The sequence below is a fragment of the Triturus cristatus genome, chromosome 1_2 (genome assembly GCF_964204655.1).
Source record: "Triturus cristatus chromosome 1_2, aTriCri1.1, whole genome shotgun sequence".
NCBI lineage: Eukaryota > Metazoa > Chordata > Amphibia > Caudata > Salamandridae > Triturus > Triturus cristatus.
The window spans coordinates 991,872,943-991,890,468 of NC_140580.1; the positions used below are offsets into that span (position 1 = coordinate 991,872,943).

Genomic DNA, 17,526 nt, shown 5'->3' on the forward strand with positions numbered 1-17,526 from the left:
CCCAAAAAATAAATGTGCTTTCTGATGACACACATTTATTGTTTTTGAGGGGTATTGTAAGGGTGCTACAAGCTAAGCTGTGAAGTGTGCACTTTTAAAAAACGGTTTTAATAAAAAGAAATCTATGTATTTATTGATCTCATAACTACACTTTTACATTTGTTTTATTAACCTTTGTGCTTTCTCTAATATGCTTGAGAATCCACCATTTGCCCATTGTTGGAAATGGCCCTTTTTGCAGGGTCATCCCTAAACTTTTTGCCTTCCTCCTGTATTTTTTCTGACCTGTTTGTGTTGATTTTATGACTCTGGGCACTTTACCACTGCTGATCAGTGCTAAAGTGCATATGCTCTCCCTTTGTAAATATGACATGTGAATTGGTATATCCATGATTGGCTTATTTGGTTTACCTGTTAGTCCCTAGTAATGGGGCCTGTGTGTGCCCAGGGCTGGTAAACCAAATGCTGATGGTGGGCCTGCAGCGCTGGTTTGCGCCACCCACAGAAGCAGCTTGTAAAGTGTATCTCAGACCTGCCACTGCAGTGTCTGTGTGCAGTCTAGAACTGCCATCCACTTCCCAGCCCCTGATCCTTCCCTTGGCATCATGCAAGCCACCCCTATGGTAGGGTGCATTATATGTGTACGGTAGGACATGCTCGGATGTGTGTAGCATGTCCTGGTAGTGAATTACACCCAATTTCGTTTTTCACTACTGTAAGGCTACCTGTTCTCCATAGGCCAGAATGGGCAGTTTGACTATTACACTCTATAGTCCTAACTGACCCCAGGAACATGGTAGAAAACGAATTTAGTATGCCTGAGCTCAGAACATTAAAATACATCTTTTAGTGAAGGTCATTTTTATATTCTGTGTTTGAAAATACCACTTTTAGAAAGTAGGTATTTTCTTGCCCAAGCCTTCCAGTGTGCTCTGCTGTTATGTGTATTGGCTGTCTGTGTTTGGAGTGTCAGGGCTGGGGAATTCCAGGAGACAGGGTGAGGTGTCCCAGTGGTGAATGAAGAGATCTGCATCTAGATGGGTGGGAGGAGTTGCACCTGGGACCTGAATAGGGTTGTGCCTTCCCTCCACAATGCTGGCTCCACCTCCTGTGGTGCGTCTGATATCTCTGCCCTACACTCAAAGGAAGGATGCAGCCTGGTAAACAAAGTGCTCCAGGACTGAGCAGAACTGGTTCTGTGACTTGTGACTCTTTAGAACAAAGACTTTTGGGGTATAAATATCTGTGCTGAAACCCCTACAATTGGTATTGCCCTGGATTTCAAGACCAACCTCTGTCCGTGGAACTGAAGAAAGCTGCAGGAGAGGACTGTCCTGGTGTTGTGTGCTGTTCCCTGGATTGGCCTGCAGTAGTTTTCATTGGACTGGAAAAAGGAGGGCAAAGGAGCTGTAAGAGAACTTTTTAATCTTGAACCTGCAATCACCCAAGGGATAGAGAGAGAGCTAGCCCCCTGACTGAAGTCTCAGGACCAGTAGACTTCATTTCGTCGCTAAAGCCTCAAAATTATCGCTAAAGCCTAAAAATTATCGCTACAGCTACGGAGCGTCAAGAAAATCGTCGATACGCCTAAATCGTCGCATCACTGCCGCTGAAGGCTCGCTGGCCTGATCATCGCCCAGCACGTTTGCGGCCAGAAAATCATCGCTACAGCTGCTGAGCGTCCGGAAAATCGTCGCGTCGCTGCCGCTGAAGGCCTGCTGGCCTGAGCATCGCCCAGCACGTTTGCGGTCAGAAAATCATCGCTACAGTGGCTGAGCGTCCGGAAAACCGTCGCTAACCCCCGTTAGCGAGCGGCCGTGACCAAAGCGTGAGGAAAAACATCGCTAACCTGCCGGAGCGACATTTCTTGTGGATTATTTGACAACATCTCAGAACTGTGAGTAAAAAGGGTCGCAGAGACCCCTGTCCTTAACTGAACTTTACCTTACCCATTGGAACTATTTTTGCAGCATCCAGAGAACTATTTTTGTACAGTATTGTGATTTCCACGTTATTTGGTCTTGTGATAATTCTCTATAAATATAACTATTTTCTTTGATAACCACCTGTGTTGTGTCCCTTTGTAGTGTTCCTCACTGTATTTACTGTGTATGATTATCAACGCTTTACACACTGCCTCTGAGATTAGCTTAACTGCTCGTACTACGTTACCACAGGGTGGAGCAGGGGTTGTCAAGGGGGTGCAGCCCTTCACTCTGACTTAGAAAGAAGGGTCCCTGCTTGGACAGTGGCCATCCACTGCCAACCAGAGACCCCCCCATTTCTAACACCCATTCTTTTTTCAAAACAATTTCGGGGTAGAACCCCCAAACACCCATTATGCCGGTCCGGCTCACTCAATGCATTCGCTTGCCACTGGGCGCCTATCCACAACTTTTACGCCCTCTCCGCTTTCAAATGTCACCAGCTGCCCCTGCTCAACACAAGTTCACCCGGTACTCAAACTGCTTTCTATTCGTTTACAAAGTGCAGTACACTGCAGCACAATGGTACCAGGAGTTGGGTTTAAAGTGCACTGATGTTGTAGGACAGCATGTGAATAAAGCCTGAACTGAATGTGCTGCTGAGGCAGCAAATGGTAAGTTGTCTTCGAGACTTGAAGTCTTTGTGTGAATGATGGTGCCAGGAGTGGTGAGTAAAGTGCACTGTTGCTGCAGGTGTTCTGTCCATGAAGTTCTGTAGGATGTAAGGTTATACTGTGGAAGACACGGATAAGGAGACGACTGCCATCTATGTGGTCATCACAAAAGCATAAATCACACACCAGTCATTTAGTTAGGTCTAAGACATTAGCTAACACATACTAAATAAAGTGGCATTCATTGCCCTTCTTGTGAATGCAAGTCCATGAAACCAGACATGAGGGACCACCCTGCCAGGCAGAGAGGCCATTGAGCCTGTCCGCTGATGCACAGATGCTCTGTCGCTTTTTACCCCTTCCATTTTTGGAGCAGAGCTGATCAGGTTCCTCAAAGGATATGCAAAGTTGAACGTTATGTGTAGAGAAATGGGTTTAACGGGGCCAGACATGAATTTCGCAAGCATCCATCCTTGCAGGGAGAATCAATTGACCACTCCCTCGTCAGATGACAGTCTGCCCATGCCAGCAGTAGGATCCCAGATGCTCATCATCAGACATTAGACCATGACGGAGTTCACCAGGAGATATACAATAGAAATGGACATCCTACAGTGATGATAAAGAACCTGAGAAGGAAGATAATTGCAAAGACCACCTAATGCATTTACTTGCATCTCTACCTTGTCAGCTACTGTGCTGCTTAAATTATTGAACCGATATGCCAATGTGAGAAGTTAGTGACTTTAATGCTAGTCGCAAGACTACTATTTAATATTATTTATTCCTAAGTGGCACTTTGGGTAGGAAACGGTGGTACTGAGTAGTTGGTTAACATCATGTGCTGTCTTCCTTTGAGACATCCCCAATGTAAACATCATAAAAATAAACAAAACAAAAAAAAAGAAATCTACTTACAATAAAATTTCCAGTTACAGCAGGCTGGAAAACCCCGTCGAAGGAGCAGCTGCTAAATTTGCAATCGCCAAACTGGAAGAGGCTGTCGACGTAAGTGCGGCATTCGTCAGGCATCCCAGTCCCGGTCATTGAGATGACGGTGTCCGGGTTATATGGGGAGGGTTTCTCGTCAGCAGTGCATGGCGAATCATAAACATGCTTTCCCAGGGAAAGTGTTCTGGAATATCCTTTTGGCCAACAAGGGTTCGACGATTGTGAAGCATAGTTTTGTGCCTGTTAGTAGAAAAAGTAGTGTTAGAGTGGTGTCTATCGTGGCCGGTTACTGTCCATTTGTAAGTCTCTTGTATGGCAGATCATTCCCCTTACACTGCTCAGTACCTTATAAGAGACTCTTCACTGGCAGCAGTAATAACGCTACATAATACAGTGAGACCAGGTGCAAATCACATGTTAGAAGAGACCCCACCAAATTAAGACTGTGGTGCAACTGCACCTCCATTGAGTCATACAGTCCTGGTTTGGGTTTCAAAATTTGTTGCAAATTTCTCCAGGGAAATCAAAATTACGCAGAGGTAATCCAGAAGGAAAGCGTATCTAGCGCTAAAAGTAAAGCAATGTAAGGATGGGGAACAGGCTGTAGGGGTGGTAGTAAAAATTCAGATACAAAATAAAGCGGCATTTCAGAATGAGGGAGAAACTGCTTGACAATTGATCATCTGGTTCCCGAGGAAAGTGACAGAGACCATAAGTGGACATGGGTTTTTGGTCTCGCTGCTGGGTGACATTATTTCGAGACACTGCGTGGAGTGCCATCTGTAGACTGCAAACAGAGGTCTCGGGTAATTCGGTGACAGCTGAGGCAATGACGAGAGGCTCCTGGTCCTACCCCAGAGGGGTGGCTAGGAGGAGGATAAGCAGGCATTCATATATAGGCAGGGTGTTCTCTATGGCCTGTGCAGCTAACCTTAGTATCCTTCGGATAGCAAGCAAATGTTTACAATAGGCACACAAGTGGTTGGCAGTGCCAGGATCAAGTTTCTCTTCTTAATGGTCTTTACATTTCTTTTCTTAAGGACAGGAAGGCATCTGCTCTCAGAAACACAGGCTTTTCTAAGTGGGGCACTAACTGCAACCAGACCATGCACACACACCAAGTCTTGTCTTTTGTTTGAGCCCAATACACAACCTATGTTTGTCTCCCATTCGCATCTGACTTTTAGTCTTGAAAAGGCATCTTTAATTTGGGGCCTTTTAAGATGGAAATAAGGTGAACACTGCAAAAAAAAGAGAGAGAATGTCACATTTTTAAAAGTTCAGGGGCAGAATTATTAGAAGTTAAAGTAGGAAGTAAATGGGCACCACATAAGTCAAGCACATTCTCTGGTGACCCTTATATGAAAACGTCCATCCTGCAATGGACTGCTGTCAACTCGCGAGAAAGGGCGACATTGAGCCTTGGGCAGTGTTTCAAGTTCAGCGATTCACTCACTCCGTTCTCAAATCACTTCAATGTTGCACCACAAAGACTACACCCAGAATGCCTAACTTGGACTGTAGGTAAGAACTTCATTGGCACTCCACATGCCTGGAGGTATCCCCATGAGGTGTGGGCAAGGGACACTGCTCCAAGACTTTTTCAAGCAATGATAATGTACCACGAGAAGATAGGTTTAACGAAGCAACAGCCTTATACAGAGTTTGGTGGACAGGATAGTTTGCCAAAACATAAATAAATCCATATTTGTAAAGTGCGAATATATCACCCCTTAAGGTTTCAATGCGCTGAGGGCCCTCGTGGGGGGGGGGGAGATTAAGTAAGCTATTGCCCAGAGTCACATGATGCTGAGCTGAGCTGCTGCCGGGGATCTAACCATGAGCCCTGCGCTCCGGCCGCTGCGCTACACCGCTCCATGACAGCTACGCGGATCTGTCCGCTGTATTTGTGCACAGGCTATAATATCCTTGTAATATGGCTTATGGGACATCTGCCGCATTTGTGACCGAGTATCCTGCCTGTCAAACTCTAAACAAAGGCATCCATCTTTCACGGTCAATAAAGTGCTTGAGGGCCCTGGACAAGGAACTATGTAGTGAATGGATACCAATTACACACAGCCCTACAAACCTTTCACTGTGGTACCCTAAAGTGAGGCCCGAGAGGTACAACCTGCTTTGCTGAGGGTTTATCACGGAGGAACTGAGAACAGACACAGAAAGCCAGCAGTAATCAGCCAAACAAGGCTGCCAGCATACTACTAACCACAAACTGCCCGTCTCTCTCCAACAACTCTTCTCACACTGCCAAGTGCTGCATCCCAGAACACGAAAACCGCACCTCGGTGGTCATCACGTAAGATATCGGAAGCACTTCACAGATGATCCAAACATAGGACATCACCATTCCAAACACTCACCCTATGCAAATCTGCTGCAGAAATGTAGTACTATAGTACAGCACAATAAAGCACAGCAAGACATGACATATGCTGAAAGGTAGAAGCGCTAAGGTCGGAAGGCTAAAAGAAACACCACTTAAGAAGAGAGCAGTTATTCCACTTCGTGAGGCAATAACATATTCGATCTGCCTCTGCAGCCATATCAGACTTGATTGCGGGCCTGAAATTGTGTTAATTGCAACTGCAGAAAATGAGATTTTAAAATAAAATAAGAATAATATTACCTGAAGTACATCCCGAAAGGAAAACGAAATTAATTTTAATTTGGGCTCGTTCTGAATCTGCTAGCAATGTTTGTTCATATCACACTTTATCATTTTGAGTCAATACACCTCATTTCTATTTACAACGCGAAACAACTATTTTTGTTTACTATCTCATGGACCAAGTAACTCATAAAAGATCCCCTGCCTTTCAGGCAAACAGAAACCCAGTGCTACTTGATAAATAGACATAAGCAATCGGTAATCAGTGTTTCGATTGACCGGCTGACAACCAGTGGTCTCTGAGCACACCCCAAATACTGTAGGAAAACGAACACTTCGGCATCATTCTTTCAGAACTCTCCCCAGAATACCTGGGGGCGCTGAGCATCAGCCTCACCCCTATTTGCACGGTCACTGATTTTTTTTAAAAATAATAATTGAAATCCAGGAAGTCACTTGTGTTGATCACTTCATACACGAATCCATAATCCAGGGAATCCTCCAAAGAAAAGTACCAGTTACAGACTTCCAACAGGATGACGAAGCCTCAAAACACAGGGGTGGAGGTGTTGTGCTGACCCCTGCTCAGCGAAATCCCACCCTCAGTCGCCAGTGTTGACAAGAAGTCGAGGACAACACGTGAAGGAGAGCCATCTTTATTCGTCAGACACCTTCAAGTCACTTCAACAGAGACACAGGAATGCCAGCTGAACATTCCAAGGCGCACTCCGGGCCGTACCAAAATAGAACTACGAGCTGGGGGGGAACAGAGAGGGTAAAGGAGCATACCTGGTGAAAAGGAAAGAAATACCATTTCCTGGTAATATAGCAGGTATCTTATACAAAAAAGGCAGTCTTCTGTAAGCCTGAAACACTTGGGTGAAACAGTGGCCGACCTAGTGGTGGCTCGCGAGTACTTCATCTATGGAAACACTTCTGAAAAGTGCAGCTTCCCACTGTAAGATGCAGTTATCCTTGTCTAGACCAGAAAACCATGACTGGGTGGAGGAACTCTGGCGTACGAAATAGGGCTGATCAATGGCCACACGCACAGAAATGCACTTGCATTTAAGGTTCCTCCACTGGGGATCAGATGCACTGTGGAAGAACTTCAGCATACTAGCCTCCCTGCAGTGAAAAGCTAGACATACCTCTCATCTTATGCCATAAGGTACCATTTTCCATTTCACACACTGCCCTGTGGCTTCAGGCTACACACTACCCAAGGCTAGCATCCCTTTAGCAGTTAAAACAACTATCTACTAGTGATGATTCCTCCACCAGGTACAGGTAAAGTTCAATGTACTTGCTCATGGGGGCTTTGCATCCCTCATTGGGCGGAGGATGAATCCTGAGAAGCCAGGGCCAATCAGTAAGAAAACTAAATATAAAATGTAAAATCTCCACCATCTCAGACAGCACAACTTCATGAGTGGTCTAAAAGTGCAGCAGAGGAAGTGAAAGCAGCAGTCTAGCTCATTGTGTCAGATTTAATTCAATTCGGATTCCTCGGCTAAGGTCTCTTTGTTGTTTGGTGAGGCCCAGCAAAACACAAAACGGAAGGGAGTTAAGGTGCTCTTATAGGACAGACGCTGCCCTGGAACGAATGTGTCCATGATGTGTCTCGATGCCACACTTAAATACAACGTTACAGCCATCTTGGAAGGCTAAAACAATAATAAAGGATGCAAAATACTATTCCAAGATGGCCGCCTATTGCTACTGGCTTTGCTAATCTAAAGCTGCAGGAAGCCAGTTATCTTCCAAGTCTCCAGAGTATGGCAAAGGCACTAGAGCAAGCGATGCCGATTGGTTTTGCCACTGCTTGTTCTTTTTCTAGTTACCCCCGTCTTGTACCCACACATAGATGAAATGGTGGAGTGACGGGTAACAAATCTCAAGAAAACAGCAGTATTAGTCTTTACTACAATGCAGAAAGGTTTGCAGGCACCCTCTCCTCTGAGCTATTGTTCGGTCGGCAGAAGACACAGTTTCAAGTGTGAAGGGGCTCAAACGTCCTGGAGACAGAAGCGAGAGTGCATTTAAAGTGGTATTGCCTTATGCTGACAACTGGTCATTGTCTGCCCTGCAATTATGAGCACTGAGCGAGGACATGCACAACGATGTCAAAGGGAAATCCACATATGTTAATGCAAGTAGGCAGCATGGAGTGAAATATTGCTGTTAGCATCCCCTTTCCCCCAGACATGCAGACAACTGTCCCTGCCCCCTTCGTGTCCCTGCTTTACAGTTTTGTTGACCTTTAAATGCAGCAAGCAGCTTTACTTATTGAATGAATTGTAAATCTGTTGGCCTAAAAATGTAGGGTTCTGAGTTTTATGGACAAACTGTACTACCGAGCACTATGCACTAAAACTGAAAGTAAGGAACATTTGCACTACAAACATCCGTGTTAGGCAGAGGATTAACACAAAACGCATGTTGGAGCATTCACCTTTTTCAATTTTCTTCTGCATTTAAAGAATCCATCCAGTGAATGCCACAATAGGTACGAGCCTTAAGACTCCCTGCCTCACATGGTGGTGACCATAATACCAGACGACACATAACATGTCCAACTAAGGGATGGTACGAAAGCCACAGGTGATACTGTACCTTCAGCACTTTGGACAGCATCCTCCTCAGCACTTGATCCCTTCCATAGCACAGGAAGCTGTGGGTGTACACTTTGTATGACTGACCATACAGCCGCAGGTTGACCTCGTTCTCCTTGCTCTCAATGTTAGCATTGGTGGCAAAAGTGATCTGCGTAGAAGCGCCTCCAAAATCCATGGCTCCAATGGTTCCCTTTGCCGGGCGGGTCCATTTCCCAATCCAGCCATACTGAAGGAAACAAAAATACATAAAACAGTCAAGGAAAAGCAAACATTCTTCGGCGCTTACAAACTTCTAAGTGATGAGAACTTTGTAGGAAATCAGTTTTTTCTGTGGCCACTCCTGATTTTTCATTTTTTGCAGTTCTCAATATTATTGCTGATTTTTAGACTCTGCGCACTGGGGGGGTGGGACTGCTGTACAGTACCCAGTGTATGTGCGCTGACCCATATAACATGGAGAAATTGGATAATCCCTGATTTTCATATTTAACTTTTCTATAAAGCCACAGGATGTGGTGCTAAAATACACCCGTGGCATGAAAAGTTACCCATCACCCACTGACTGCAGCATTTATTGCCATCCACTGGTGTGACAAAAGAAAACATGGCTTCATAGTGCCCATTTCAGCCTGGCTGCTGCAGTGTACAACATACAATGAGACCTTTACAAAAAAAAAACCCTTTAAAAGGCGAAAACCTCCCCTTTAAATATTAGTAAGTTATTCCTATGCAGGCCTTAGAGCCTACAAGGTAGGGTTTACGGTATTCCAATGTGGGACGTGTAGAAAATTAGTATTACCTAGTGCTTAATTTGAGCCATTGGTTTCCAGAGCTCAGCACCAACACCTACTTATCAACACTGGCATTTGTGATTGCGACATGGTGGCACGGTTTGTCTAATTTAGAGAGGAGCAGAACAACTTCTGTTTAATAATTCAATATACATTATAAATGATTAATACCTGCCACGAAACCCATTCTTATAGCTTTAGAGCTTGAAATAATTCGCTTTGTCACACTTGTAGGAAGTGGGAGGGTTAGTAGCTGTGTTGGTACTGTTGTTGGCTGCGCTGGAAGGGGCAATGTGTGGTGTAAGCAGCAGTGGCCTCTTGGCAAGCGCCCTGGCACGGTTTGTTTTTTTAAACAAATTAAGTACTGATATTACCATGGCCCTACAGTGACAAGGCTCAAAAGCTTTTTTCATTGTGGAAGGCCTAGCTGTTCGATGTAGAAAACCAGAAAACAGATTAAAATACTAACACTATCTCAGAAATGGAGCTAGATTTAAAAACAATTAAGACACTATTTTTAATAGTTAGTAAAAATCAGATTCAATGCTGAAGTCTGATTTTTCAATAAATGTTAGGGAAAGTTAACTTTTAGAATAGAAAGTTACCCTTTACCTGTCTGAGCTGTCATAAGGTTAATAGAAAAGGTTGGGGGAGAGGATGTAGCCTTACGGTTAGAATAGTCAACCTAGAAGCTGGGGAACCGGGTTCGAGTCCTGGCAACGACGCTCAACATTCTGTGATTCTGGGCAAATCACTTAATCTCCCCACGCATAACAAAAAAAATTAACGTGTCCATCTGTAATGAAACTGGTGCTCATTTAAAGCGCTCTGATACCCGATGTCTCGGGTCTAGTTCGCGCTATGTAAAACGAAAAAAAAAAGTATATATATATATATATATATATATATATATAATCTACTGGCGGTCGCCAGTAGATAGTTATAGTTAGGACCCTGTTTCCATAGGAAATCCGCAACATTCTATTTGGAATAACTTTGGCGCCGGTCGACGAATCCTCGCGAAATTTTCAAAATAGGTGGGGCGCTACGCTCCGCTCCTACCCTGAAAGTCTCGGGGGGATTCGTCAAGCGGGGGCTGAGAAAAAAGGGGGGTCCCAAAACGCGTTTTTCCCATGCATTTTTCCATAGGACCTTTAGACACAGCTACAGCCCGAACGGCCGAACAGAGTTACTTGAAAATTGGCAGAGAGGTAGTCTACAGGGCAAGGAAGTGCCTTTTGTAGGTCTGGTGTAAATCTGTTCAGTATGTCCTGAGAAAATAGCATTTAAAAGCATATATATATGTGGGCGGAGCCTAACCACACATCTCATCCTGAGATCTGATTGGCTGTCAGCACTTCATCCAAGAAGTGTTGGCAGCCATCTTGGGACCAATATACATGATAGCACCTCATTAAAAAGCATTGCAGTTAATAGAAGGTTTTAAGACTTTAGTTACATTATAAATCATTTGTTGATGGTACCATACTCATTTTAGGAATTGTGGTATGTTCTAAGGCAGAGGTCTTCAAACTTTTGGATGCCGAGACCCCCCTGTCAACATTTTGAGGCGTAAGGACCCCCTCCTGACAAAAATGTCTAAACCTGTTGACTAAATTGCGTGGGATGAAAATGTAAATGAGGTTATGTGATGCCGCGTATTTTGGGATAGCATTGCTTCATTATTTTGATATTTGTTACACACAGTAACGCTGAGGAAAGATTTCACCCAATCAGTACCCATTTATAACCAAAATACAGCAATTATCATCAGAAAGATTTCAAGTCAACCTTTGTGAAGGGCCTTCCACTCTGCAGCAATACGTGCTGCCACATTAGAAGCTCACCTGGCCCTGACCGGGAGAAGCAGGGGTCCCTTAAAACCCTGGCGGTTTTGTGTAGAGTTAAGCCGTTTACCCATGCAGCTTTCCTCTCACCCCCTCCCTTCCATCCCTCTCTCCTCTCCTAACCCCGGATCCCTCTCTCACTTTGCAGGTCATTTTCTTTCACCCCTTTTTACAACTTCTGAACTCTCCCCATTCAACCTCTCACTTCACCTTTAATCACCTCTTGCCATTCTGTCCTTTCACTGCCCTCATCTCTAACAGTCTCTCACATTTATCTCATGGCCTCTCTGGCCCTGTCACCTCCCGTGCCCCTCAGCACTTCTCATTCACCTCGTCTCTTCATTCAAATTTTTGTCTATTTGTATCTTACACCTCTCCAGTCCCCCCATTCCTCTTTCATATCTCCCCTTTGTTCTAACAGAAGCCCCCACCTTTGGATCACACTCACTTCTTGCGTGTCCACACTTCTCTTCGCCAATTCACATTTCTCCTCATCCCTGACCTCTTCAATCAAATTCTCTCACTCCCTTGCTGTCCTCTCTCATTTTGGGTGCGGATGCAAGTTCAGAATGGGATGAATGAATGTATGATTACTGATGGGCTTGTTTGAGTGAGTTGCATATTGAGTAGTGAGGGGGACAGGTGAGTGAAGTGTCACATGAGTGCAGGATGAGTAGTGTACTCGTGTGACTGCAGGTTGAGGTATAGTGTGAGCAGGACAAGTGCATTTTGAGTGCAGAGCGATCACTGTGAGTGCAAGGTGAGCGGGTGAATGGTGCAAGTGCATGGTGATCAGTGTGAGTGCATTGTGATCGCTGTGGGTGCAGGGTGAGCGTGACAATAAAGGGCGAGAATGAGGAATGAGTTGTCTGAATGCAGGGTGCATTCCCAGACCCATGAAGTAACTCAGCATGTTATTGCCGGGGCGTAGACTTTAAGATCCAAGTTAAACTATTGCGGCATTAATCGGGGATCGAGGGTGAAGGACATGAATAATGTGCTGATCCTGCAACAAACTTCCAGTCCTATGGTTAGGGTAACCAGCAGATTATTTTGATGGCCCAGTCGGTACAAAAAAAAGCAGTCACCTAAAGTGGTATTTTCAGCGCTTATCTGTGCATACTTCCCAGGGCCGGCTTTAGTGCTGGTGGTGCCCTGTGCGACAATGTTTGTTGGTGCCCCCCCCAATGACCACCCCCACCACGGATTCTCTCACTAGCACCCTTTAACAGTGACCAAGTCTCCATAACCCCACACTCTCAGATGCATTGAATTAGTTATATAGTGCCACTCATACCAGTGTAGGGTGTCCAAGCACTTTGCATCACACGCACATTACACAGAGACAATCAATCATAAGTGTGTAAATCAGTGTATAGGAAATGTTACATAAGCCAAAGGACTAAAAGTGTAGGAGTCACATGTCATCCATACTGGTAGGCAGTATAGTTCAAGAGTGCTTGGTGTGGAGAGGCACAAACTCAGAGTCGAAAAAGAAACAGCATAGTTGGGAGTTTCCTTTAATAATAAGAATTGATTTCTAGCCAAATTAACCCTTTTTGCAACATTAATCAATGGTCTAATAAGGTATTCTTTGTAGTGTGCATGCTGTTCTAGGATGAAAGTTAATAGCTCACTATTCTATATTAGTACTTTAAGTTATAAATTGCAAGTAACAAAAGGATGTCTCTTTTGAAAGCAGTAACCTGCTCATCTCTTCACATCATACGCACTCTGTAATCTACTTGGTACACGTTCTTTGCAGCAGGCATATTAACCCTCTGCACTAACTTCACCGAAGTCAAAACCTCAACTATACAAAATGCTGATCTCTCTCCAGGAAGATAATTAATCACAAGAGGTATCTTGACATATATGTGAGGCCCGTAATTGCCGGGGAAAGAAACGCTGCAGCAGGTGCTTCAAAAGCACAATAAACTTTCACACACGGCGCCCCCAGGAAGCCAACTTTGTATTCCTTTCCATGAAATGCATTCTCACACTACGGCAGTGAATGTAAAATCCAAATGTAAGGAATAGGCACAGTGGGGACCCAGGGGGTACTGGAACCAGCAAAAAAACCTAAGCCTCTGTAACCAGTTTACAAAGGCAAGTTAAATGCAAATGGTCTTTAAAGACCTGTGAAAAAACACGGGGGTGCTGGAGATAGGAATCCAGACACTGCCCAGCAGCTCAAGTTTCACTGCAGCAGCCCGGGCTGAGACACAGAAGGAGGGGAGGGGTGGGGGGGGCTGAAGCCCTTGGGCCTGGGCAGAAGTGTGACTGGGAAGGCGCGACCCCCTTTGCATCACTCCACGGCCCCCCTGGGGGTCGCGCCCCACAGTTTGAAGACCCCTGTTCTAAGGTGATTTCACCATGTGAAAAAGCCTTCTGCTGGGATATCATGATTGAGAGAAAAATATGTTCTCATGCTTTTACCACAGAGGTTTGGAAGGTGATCTATAAGCTAAACTGAGAGCTTATTTTCTGTAAATTCACATTATCTTTCTCAGTCATGTGAGAATGAAGTCTGACATTCTCAGTAAAACATGTACATCCAACAAGGGCAGAGACTGTCAGTTGATTCCTTTGTGTTCTACTGCAGCTTCCCAGAGGGTTCCAAAGAACTACTAGAGCGCTAACAGTCCTACTTATGATAAACGTATGGCACACCTGAAGCCATCTTGCTTGGATTAAAGTGGTAACTCTTAAAACATTTAATTTAAAAAGGAACAAAATGAGGGGGTTCATTTTTCCATAAAAAGTATGATTAGTGCTGCAGAAAGAAAAATTAGGGCACATTTTGAGTGACTTCTCAAATCCTCTTCTATTTCATTAAAACATTCTGACATGCAGACTGAAACATGCACTTTCAATACCAGCAGCAGTTTTCCCTGGTGAGCAGTAGCTTTACTACAGTGATCTAATGAGCAAAAAGAGTGCTAACATTCTGAATTTATGGCAAATGTGTGACACATCTGAATGCCTTCTTGATGGAATCAAAGTAAAAAACTGAAAGTATTTCCTACTGAGGAGACTGCAGTAAATGAGGAAATTAGGAAACTTCATAACAAATAAGTCTCCCAAGATGGCCACCAGAGACAAAAGAGCCCAAATGTAGCCCAAATATAGCCCAATGACAGAATGTCCCAGAATGTTCTTAAAAACAACTAGAGCGCTTACTGTCTTCATTATGACAAAAGTATGGCATACCTGAAGCCATCTTGATTGGAATAAACTGGTAACACTTAAAACATTTAATTTAAAAAGGACCACAATGAGGGGGTTCATTTTGCCATAGAAATTATGATTGATGCTGAAGAAAGAAAATGAGAGCACATTTTGAGTGACTTCTCAAATCCTCTTCTATTTCATTAAAAAATTCTGACATGCAGACTGAAACATGCACTTTTAATACCAGGAGCAGACTTCCATGGTGAACAGTAGTTTTACTACAGTGATCTAATGAGCAACTAGAGTGCTAACATTAAGAATTTATGGCAAATGTGTGACATATCTGAATACCTTCATGAGGGAATAAAAGTAAAAAACTGAAAGCATTTCCTACTGAGGAGACTGCAGTACATGAGGAAATTAGGAAACTTCATAACAAATAAATCTCCCAAGATGGCCACCGGAGACAAAAGAGCCCAAATGTAGCCCAAAATCACCCAGATGTAGCCCAAATATAGCCCAATGACAGAAGTGTGCAAAACACTTATTATTTTGTGTTTTTGCAGTGTTATATAGTGCAGACTTGTCAGGTATTGGAGTGCTTTACATGAGCATTGGTTACATCACACAAGAACAAATTCATTTTGGTTGTAGACATGGGGAGACTAAGTGATTTGACCAGAATCACAGAATGTCGAGCTGAAGCAGAAACTTCAACCTGGTTCCCCAGTTGCAAAGTCTGCAGTTCTGGAAGTAACACCACATCCTCTCCCCTAAGTGCAACATTTAATCAAGTGTTCAACTGGATAAAAAAACATAAAGATAACAAATAATTTAAAAGTGCTTTGTCGCTATTTGAAAACTCAGAAAATATGTCCTTATTTTAGTCTTTTAGAGCACTAACCATAATTTTGATGCCAATAAGACCCTCTCATATATGTAATTTCTAAAGGAAATGCTCTAGGTATTACAGTTTTGATTACATCAAGATCATGTCAGGCGTTCCACACTTTTGTAATAAATATAGAATGTTAGCAATCTAGTTGTTCATTAGGATACTGTTGAGAGGCAGAGGCCAGGGGCACGGACTCTGAAAATTGAAGGCAGGTAGGAGGGTGCAAAGGCAACAATTTAACCACACTGAGCAGGCAGGAAGGGCCATGGAAGCACAACAGACTATGGAGGGCAGTGGAAAGGGGGGCAGGGGCAACAAACCAACAATACAGGACTTGCAAGAGAGGCTGTTGGAGGGAAGATCTATTACGGGTCAAGGAAGCTAGGGGCGGTCCCCAGAGCCCCGGGAGCCACCACAGAACTGAGCAGGAGAGTGAGTCAGGGACAAAAGGGGCACCTTAATTTGAGCCGGGGTGCCTAGTAACGCTTGCTCCAAAAATGAAGAAAACAGACCTATGAGACATGGAATTGGAGGCAGAATACAATGGCAGTTTAATGAGAAGATGCAACTTCAAAGAAACCGCAGAATAGAGACATAAAGTACAAAATACAGAATCCAGATAATCATACAGCTGTCATGATATTCTCTGTATCTCAATTAATGTACTGACAGAGAGAGAGAGAGAGAAAACACATCTATAAATGCATCATGAGAAACAAGTTACACCAAGGAAAATGTTACCTAGGAACACTCACGTTTACTCTTAGAGCAAGCATTCCTGCAATTACAATACAAAATCTTTTAAATGCAAAAGTAAAGAGAACAATGGTTAAACATAACATGACATTTCATATAGGTAAAATAGAATAAGATACTTCAAGCAAAGCAGAGCAAGACATTTTAAGCAAAGGAAGACAAGAGCTCCCAGCTCTTGGGGAAAACCTGCACAGCCTGTTAACCTACATACAGACGGCGAGGTAGTCCGTCGATATCTTTTATATCATTTTGTGGGCTCCTTTGCACGCTACATCTACCTACGTATGCTACCCAAAAGCTTTGTCTGCAGATTTTACCAGACATTTCGTCATTTACCCACTTAATGCTGACAATGGACTGGGTGAAAAGGTCAGTCTCTCAGGCCAATCGCTTATCGTAAGTTCCATAGAGCAAGCAGAAAATAATGGGTATTGTACGGGAATTCAATATATTCATGTATAAAATCTCCTCAGTTCTCCTAACTTGACGCTCTGTGGTTGCCACTTCCTTAAAAGCGGGAAACCTGCCCAGGAAGCAAGTACCAGTCCAGGATGCAGCCTACTGTATGTCGACAGCTTCAGGGGGATGTTGAACTTTGATACCGAGCACGGAGCACTCGGGTAGGGTGGGGGCTACTAGTTTGGAGCAGAAGGCCTCGCAGACCTGCCTTCAGACTGCTATACACTAAAATTGCAGAGCTATGGTCAATTTAACAAAGAGGCCTACATATTGAACAGAAGGGCCTACACAGGGGTTTTATGCTGGCTGAGTGGTAAGGATGTCTCAGGATAATTATATAGCAACACAGGACCCGCTGGTCAATTTAATACGGCCTACAAATGCGGCTGGCAGGGCAAGGACAAGGGTCTCATACTTCAGGTGTGGACAGAACGGGCCAGGGGCCCCCTGTGATACAAAATCTACCCTCCTTCAAGGCTGTGGCAATGTAATAGACCATTGTGGGCAGAAGGAAGAGGCAATGGTAGTACAACCATACATGCCAACAGACCTGATTCAGCCAGGAAACGTCCAATGTTTTTAAGCTCAAATGGGCTTTATTTGATCTGTCTCCTGTCTACAATATCCTCTTTTTCAATGTAACTCAAAGGGGAAAATCAATACCCCAGTTTTTTTTCAAAATCTCCCTCTTACCAAGTTCAAAATGTTCGCAAGTATGGGACATTGGATCATGGAAGGAAATGGGATAGGGACATAGACTTGGATAACAGAGGACAGGAGGGACATGGAGAGGTGCACCAAACTGAC

General features: G+C 44.0%; 1 protein-coding gene across 1 annotated transcript in view; it reads right to left on the bottom strand.

Moving 5' to 3' along the window:
* The window catches only part of ENTPD2 (ectonucleoside triphosphate diphosphohydrolase 2), a 336,940-nt gene that overhangs the window by 36,644 nt on the left and 282,770 nt on the right, over positions 1-17,526 (bottom strand). Inside the window, exons 5-6 of the mRNA XM_085611195.1 lie at positions 8,796-9,023; positions 3,518-3,790 (exon numbers count right to left, since the gene is read on the bottom strand). Coding sequence (XP_085467321.1) covers positions 3,518-3,790; positions 8,796-9,023 — 501 coding nt within the window. The remainder of the gene's footprint in view (positions 1-3,517; positions 3,791-8,795; positions 9,024-17,526) is intronic.